An 8,356-nucleotide genomic window follows, 5' to 3' on the forward strand; every position below is an offset into this window, starting at 1 on the left:
GTCACAATCATAGTCCTTCAACAGCTCAAGTCCTCTCCTCTGTCGCATATTCAGCTCTTTCTGTGTGAAAAAGTACTTCAGGCTCTTATGATCTATAAAAATCCTGCACTTCTCCCCATACAGATAGTGTCTCCAGATATTTTGGGCGAATATCACTGCTGCTAGCTCGAGGTCATGAGTCAGATAGCTCTTCTCATGGATCTTCAGCTATCTGGACGCGTAGGCTATCATTCTTTCCTGCTGCATCAGAACCGCGCCCAACCCAAGCTTCGATGCATCCGTATAAACCACAAACTCTCCTTGCCCTGATGGCATAGCTAGTACTGGTGCAGTGGTCAACGCTAGCTTCAGTCTGTCAAAGCTCTCCTGACACTCGGGTCCCCAGTTAAACTTGGCATTCTTCTTCGTTAAGGTGGTCATAGGCACTGTAATAGAAGAGAAGCCTTGAATGAACTTCATGTAATAGCCCGCCAATCCCAAGAAACTACGGAGCTCTGTCACGCTCTTAGGAACTGGCCAATCTATGACTGTCTCTACCTTGCTGAGGTCAACCTCTATGCCATCCTGAGATACATTGTGGCCCAAGAATGCCACCCTGTCAAGCCATAACTCACACTTAGTGAACTTGGCATATAGTCGTCTGTCTTGTAGAGTCTGCAGTACTGTTCTCAGGTGATGATTGTGCTCCTCCCTGCTCTTCGAATAGATTAGGATATCTTCAATGAAAACTATGATGAACTGATCCAAGTATGGCCGAAACACGCGATTCATGATATTCATGAAGATCGATGGCGCGTTCGTCAGGCCGAAGGACATCACCATAAAGTCATAGTGCCTGTAACGCGTCCGGAAGTCTGTCTTGTGCACATCAGACTCCCTCAATTTTAGCTGGTGGTATCCGGATCGAAGGTCTATTTTTGAGAACACAGATGCTCCCTGAAACTGATCAAACAAGTCCTCGATCGTCGGCAGCGGATACTTATTCTTGACTGTGACCCTGTTCAGCTCTCGGTAGTCAATGCATAGTCTCATGCTGTCATCCTTCTTTTTGACAAACAGAACTGGTGTGTCTCATGGAGAAAAGCTAGGGCGAATGAAACCCTTGTCTAGCAGATCATGAATCTGATCCTTGAGCTCCTTCATCTCTGCAGGCGCTAATCAGTATTGTGCTTTAGATATCGGCACTGTGCCTGACATGAGCTCAATAGAGAATTCCACCTCTCTATCCGGTGGAACGCTTGAAATATCGTCAGGGAAAACACTAGAGAACTCACTGACTACATCCACATCCTCCAGCCTCTGACTAACTGGCTCTGTCACTGATACAATGCTGGCCAAAAATGCCTGGCATCCTCTCCTCATAAGCTTCATCGCACACAAGTAGGAAATGACGTGCGGCATCTGCTGATGTCTAGCTGCCTCAAAAACAAATGGCTTCCAACTGAGCGGTCTGACAGACACTGACCTCAGTCGAAAATCTATGACTACACCATGCGAAGATAGCCAGTCCATCCTCAAGATGATGTCGAACTCCGGTAATGGTAGCTCTATCAAATCTGCGTGCACCGTATACTTCTGTAATCGAAGCTCCAATCTATTCACTATCTGAGAAGTGAACATCTGATCCCCGATGATCAATAACCTAAACCCTGAATCCATCGCTACTGGTATGATTCCTAGTCGGTTGAATAAGGATTCGTATATAAATGAATGCATAGCCCCAGAATCTAGCAATGCATGCGTGGCTACACCTGCAATAGATATCATTCATGCGACAAAACATACCATCAAATCTAATAGTGTTGAACTTAAGGAATTTCTTACCGGAAATTAACCCAAAATCCTCAAAAAATCACTGAATTAACCCAAACATTGATTCCAAAATTCGAAATTTAATCTTCAGAAAATCGAAAATTGCAAATTAGCCCCTTAAAGTTTCGAAAATTTCACTTGGGTCCTTCAACTTTTCGAAATTACAATATGACCCTTTCTTAATTTCAAATAAAAATCCCCAAAATTCTAGATTTTAGCAATTAGGTCCTCAAATTATCGGTTAATACAAATGGGTCCCTAAAATTCTCAAATAAAACAATTAAATTCTTAATCTCAACCAGGTAGAACATGCATCCTAATTCTTTCCGAAATTTAATCCTCATGCAAGCATAAAATAAATGCAATTATGCGACAATTAAAATCTTAAACAAAAGGCTTACCAGTAATCAGTGTCGAGTCTGGGTCTGCCTCAGCCTCCTCGGCATGCCTCACATAATCTCGGCCAGTAATGGGGCCCTTGTTCCTAGGGTAATCCGCTGCTTTATGGCCCTCCTGTCCTCAAACGAAGCATTTAAAGGTTCCCCACCTGCACTCGCCAAAATGGAACCTGTTGCACTGACCGCAAGGCCGGTCGACCTCTGGCTTAGGCGCCCCTGGCGTTTGAGGAGGTCTCTGCTGCTGTGGCCTCCTAAACCGTCCTTTGGGCTTCTGCTGCCCCTACTGCCTCGGTGGCCCTAAGAACTGCTTCTTCTGAGGCTAGGAGCTGGACTGAGGCTGATGCCGCTTCCTCTGAATCTCGAAGTCTATGTCTCGCAGTGCCTTCTTTTCCTAGAAAGCGCGGGCAGTGGCCTCATAATAAACTGCCGGCCTCATCAGCATGACATCCCGGCGAAGGGTGGGTCTCAGCCCATCTAAGAAATGCCTCAGCTTCTCGGCGGCATCTCTCGCTATCATGGGCACAAAATGGCATCTTCTATCAAACTTGCAGATAAAATCCGCCACTGATAAGTCCCCTCGTCGGAGACTCATGAACTCCCTCGTTAGGCGGCTCCTGACGTCAGCTGGGAAATACTTCCCGAAGAACATCTCCTTAAATCTAGCCCAAGTGAGAGTAGCCATATCCACTGCATGTGCAGCTCCCTCCCACCAAAGGGACGCATCATCCCTCAGCATATAAAAGGTACACCTGGCCCGGTCGCCATCCCTTATCTGCAGGTACTCAAAATGAAACTCCAGAGACCTAATCCATCCCTCTGCCACGAATGGAATGGTGGTACCCACGAACTCCTTCGGATTGAGCCGACGGAACTGCTCATAAACATCTGTCTGCTGACGAGGTGCCTGCTGGCCCAGCTGGGCCTATTCCATGAGCCTCGATATCCCCTCCAGTACTCGGGTAGCTGGGTCCCTTGGCGGTGGTGGTGGAGGTCCTCTGCCTCCTCTAGGAATCTCATCATACCTATCTATACTGGGAGCACGTCTAAGAGGCATAACTGAATACAGTCCAATTTATAAACGTAACCCATCATGCTATTAATCTAGTTTTTAAAATAATAAATTCTTAAATCGTAAAAGCAGTTAAACATGTACAGTAAATCATCGTAAACCGTAAATCATGTTAACATGCAGGTGATAACAGTAAATCATTTAAAACATTTAAACATAAAAGCTAAAAGACTTGAGGTTTGAAAACTGAGAGGCAGAAGCTGGCGGTGGCACAACCCTATATAGGACCCTTGCTCTGATACCAACTGTGACGTCTACTCATTTAAAAGTGCGAAAATATTTTTATTTTTTATTTAAAAGCTCCCATTATCGAAATAGCATTTAAAAATTTTGCATGTGTGCGCTCTACAGAAAAATTATAACATAAAGAAAAATGATCTTAGACATTTGACAGTAAAAATAGTGTAGTCCAACATTATAAGTAAACACAAACGAATAAAAATCTTAAAATCATCAACGTATGAAAATGTTCATATCCTCTCAAATATCATAAACATAATGCGGAAAACATGCGGTCCTCGGGTCGTGTCTCCGCACCAGGTCTTCCTACTCAGAGTTCGGCACCTCCAGTCCCCTCATCATCAAAAGCTCATCACCTGCATCACACACGCCTGGTGAGTCTAAAGACTCAACACACCTGTAACATTATAACAAGTACATAAACATGGCACACAGCAGTGAAAAATATCATAATCAACATATACTTCGTGAACTTAAAAGCATGACCATAAACGTGTCATATAAGCTCAAACGTGTCAAAGCATACCTCATCATGTCATCACATATGTATACATTTTCTTTTAATTGAATTCAGTTCTTAGTTATGACTTTCGTATCAGCTCTATCGTATTAGCTCTATTCGATGGATCAATCTACGTATAACCACGGTACCTGGTGGCGGGGACATCAGCGACAGCATTACCCGTCCACTGAGACTTGGCCTTAGCTCATCATATCTCATGTCATCATATACATATACATCGTCAGTCACAACCAATTCTCATCCTTCAAAAACATCATCATATTCACCACTTAATAAAAACATGCATAAACGTAACTTTTTCCTTAAAACCAAGCATGCACGATATTTATCATAATTGCGTAAAAATCATAAACGTGATGCATAAACATTTAAAACATGATAAAAATGTGTTAAGAGCACTGCCAGGACCAAAATCTCACCCCGGGTGCAAAATGACCATTTTGCCCCTAGAAACCCAAAAAGACCAATTTACCCCTGTACCTCTAAAATTTGACCCGAAGCTTACAAAACTCATTAAAATGTCTTAAAACATATTTATAAGCATTCATATATGTAAACTAGAGCCAATACAAAACTTAACCGAATCGTTTTAAAACTTGGACTGGGGTCCCAGTTTTAACCCGAATCGAACCAAAACGTAACCAAATTTCTCCCAACTTTTTACTACATCTTATAAACATCTAAAAGGCCCTAAAACCATCAAAACTAAGCCTCTAACCCCTCGGCCAAGACATGCAAGCTGCTAGAAAAACTCCTAACCTACCTATTTGAACCATTTGTGCATCACCTATCCAAGTTTTCTTCCCTAACCCAAAAACCAGGCGGTTCAGCCAAGACTCGACCTTCCCTAGACATCCCTAGGACTCCTCTGAAACCAAAGAAACCACGGCTACACACCTATTCAAGAAGCACAGCTCGCACGATCGAAGATCACCTCAAACGCCCATCGCGAGCAACTTCCTACCCAAAGCTCGATCGACTTCGTGGCTTGTCCCAGCAATGGCCGAGCCTTCCTAGGTCATGTTTCAAACCCACCAGGGTCTGGTCCATGGCTCGGTTCAGAACTTGCACCAGTTGGTCCCTGCCACTCCATCGATCTACCCACCTACGAGCCAAAATTTCAAGAAACTCGACCTGTCCCTTTCTCAACTCAACAAGGCCTCATTTTCAGCTTACTAATCCATTATTTCTCAGGTGGTACCAGACTCTCAACACACCATACAGCAGCCACCTTGCAACAATCAGAAGAAAACTGTGAGTGGAATAAAAAGAAATGCATAAACTTGAAGCAAAACAAACAACCTCCACGTATAATGCTGGATCGAAAGTTTTGCATGTTTTATCACACATTTAACATAGATATGGCATGAATGATACATAAAAGAGAAAATACATGCGTGCCTTAATGTATTTTGAACGAAAACTTTGAAGAACTGCCGTGAAGGGAAGGCACCGAAGGAATTTTTTTGCAAAGATTGATAAGGCCAAAGATTTCTTGCTGAGGGTTTGCTGAAACCGAGAGTAATCTGTTAGGGGAAGGGGGAGGTGTCAGCTGGTGAATGATTAGGTTTAGGTTAAGAATAGGTTAATGTAATATTTAAATAGTAATTAAGGTGCAAATGGGCCTTAAAGTGGCTTTTAAAAGAATTAAAAGGGTTTTAAGCCCAATAAGCTTAAAATTAGGTCCATTAAGTCCAAACACACATCCAAAAAATATTTCGTTTTGGTAAGTTTTTGAAAATATTACCCGAACCTTCAAAAAGTCCCTCGTTTCGATAAAATTTGCGTACTGCAGAAAAAAAATGCTCTGGCAGATAAAAATACTCATCAAAACTCATTTCTAGAAAAATGCAATTTAAAAATCATAGTGCGAGAACTTTTAAAATTGCATGAAATAAATCATATCATGCAATAATTATGCATAAAATACATAAAAATAATTAAACACATAATTTAAATAAAATCATGGATTGCATGCATTCAGGTTACATGAATTAAATTCATGGACCTTACAGAAACAATATACAAACTTTCCAAAACAATCATATTATTTTATCCAACGTATATATAAATCTTTGAGCATATAATTACAACATCTTAAAGATCAAATACAAACTTTAAGGGGATTCAAAGAATATGCAATCTACATGATGAAATAAGCTAGAATGATAACATGCCCAAGTGTGAAGATACATTTGAGAGATACACACGTTGTAATTGATTAAATTCTCACACAATCACCCACACATATACAAGAGAATTGAGCTTCAAAGTTTAGTTGATTGAGTCTTCACACAAAAACATTAAAGATTATGTTTATAGTACTGACATAAGAGACGTTAAACATTATGCGGATTGTGAGGTTGCGACCTACAATCAAGAGTGTGCTAATAGTTTAAATTAGGCAAAAGATAAGTTCTAAGTTGAAATGGTTTGTACAAGGAGTTGTATAAATCAAAGTCTTCTAGTTGATTCTTCCCAATAAGAAGAAGGGATGACGTAATAATTGTTAATATCATAACATTCATAAAAAAATTTGTGTACTATTTATTTATTGCATTTAATCATCGCTACTATTTTTAAGATGCCTTGTTGAATCATTTTATGTGTATTTCAAATATCAATATATTGCATACCAAGTATTTGATAAAATGCATCAACTAAAATAGTTTTACTCATTCAACTTGCATATATTTTAGATACTTTATAAAATGTTTAATCGATTTCTACGAATGATTATTTTGAGTGTCTTTTGTTTGTTTTGAAAATCAAACTCAATTTAATTAATCGGTGTTCAATATTTCATGAACCGAGTTATTATAGCTGAACGATTATCTCTCAGTCAATCCTATCAAAGTTCTTGATTCAAGCATTGAAAATCATCATACCATCTAGAAACCTATATAATTATATACCATATGTTATATTATAATAGATGGGGATATTCGAAATAGCAATTACCTGCACTGTAGGTTAATTGGTGGCGTGGAATTAATTAGAGTGATTATACAAATTAAGTTTGTAGATAAACTTATTAGGGATAATATTCAAAATATCCTTTAAAATTGTATATTTTGTGTTTTGGCTTTATAAGTATTCAAATTCGGGAATAACTGATCAAAGTCATACGAGCTTAACTGACTAAAATCTTACAACTGTTATTAGCTGAAGATTAATGCGTACCAGCTAAATATTATCTATGTCAAACTGATCAGGTGTGCGCAACTGATCAATTGTAGCAGAATCTAACTGACTGATCAGTTGGGAACTGATCAGTTGAAACAATCAGTTATGAGTTTTCCAGCAAAGTATATTTCAGCCAATCTCTCAATTGTACACGTCATCAGTTGAAAACGACAACCGACAAATAGTACAACAGACTGCAACTAGTAGTGGCATGCCGCATTTCAGAAGTGCAGTGATCGAATGTCAGAGAATAATGACGTGGCAATCAACGGATATATGGATTCAAACGTTATTTAATATTACCGTTGAAAGGGAAGCCTATAAATAGCTGAAGAGGACAGCTGAGAAGATAACATACGAACTACTATTCTATTCAAACTTGCTGTTACTCTGCTAAAATCACAACTCGTATATCGAAAGCTCACTCTTATCAGATATATCAGTAGCAATCAAGGCTATATTTACAAGCTTGCTTGCACTTTGAGATCTTTGTTAGATTCATTCGGTTGAGTTATATTCAGTCACACACTGTAAAAGTTATCGTATACTAAGAGTTTCAGTTTTGGCAAGTGTTAAGTCCAAACTGAAGTGGGTCAGTACAAAGTTTGTATTCGATCAAAGTCTTTTAGTGGAAATCCTATCTTCGTGATAGAAGGGGTGACGTAGAATTTATTCTATTCTTCGAACATCCAGAAACAAATTGTGTGCTTTTTATTTCAGTTACTATCAGTTATTCTATCTTTCAATCAGTTTACTTCCGCAACTGTTTTTCAATTAAACTGATTGATATTGACCAACGAGATACCAAGGGTCAGTTTTTCACTAAACTGAACTCAATATTCGAAAAGAATACATAATTCGCAAGTGTTTATTCAAACACCCCCCCCCCCCCCTTCTAAACACTTTCCACATTCTAACCGATGCTTTCAAGTGGTATCAGAGCAGTGTTATCTTGTCTCAGAATACTTCTACTCAAACTGATTATTATGGCATCCTTCAACAAGAACCCAATGTTTTCCAGAGAAGACTTCGATGATTGGAAAATCAGGATGCAGGCTCACTTAGCTGCACAAGACGATGATATGTGGTACGTCATCACTGACAGGACCAATGAAGATTATGAAAGCC

The 8,356-nt window shown here is 39.7% G+C and overlaps 1 protein-coding gene across 1 annotated transcript; it reads right to left on the minus strand.

Moving 5' to 3' along the window:
• Positions 1-1,158: 1,158 nt before the first annotated feature.
• On the minus strand, positions 1,159-3,264 carry LOC142556871 (uncharacterized). Its single transcript, XM_075668369.1, has 4 exons — positions 3,166-3,264; positions 2,635-2,982; positions 2,214-2,325; positions 1,159-1,751 (listed from the first exon to the last, which is right to left on the minus strand). Exons 1-4 carry the CDS (start codon positions 3,262-3,264, stop codon positions 1,159-1,161), a joined length of 1,152 nt encoding a protein of 383 aa, XP_075524484.1.
• Between the last annotated feature and the right edge of the window lie 5,092 nt (positions 3,265-8,356).

This window comes from Primulina tabacum, chromosome 9, assembly GCF_025594145.1.
Source record: "Primulina tabacum isolate GXHZ01 chromosome 9, ASM2559414v2, whole genome shotgun sequence".
Classification (NCBI taxonomy): Eukaryota; Viridiplantae; Streptophyta; class Magnoliopsida; order Lamiales; family Gesneriaceae; genus Primulina; species Primulina tabacum.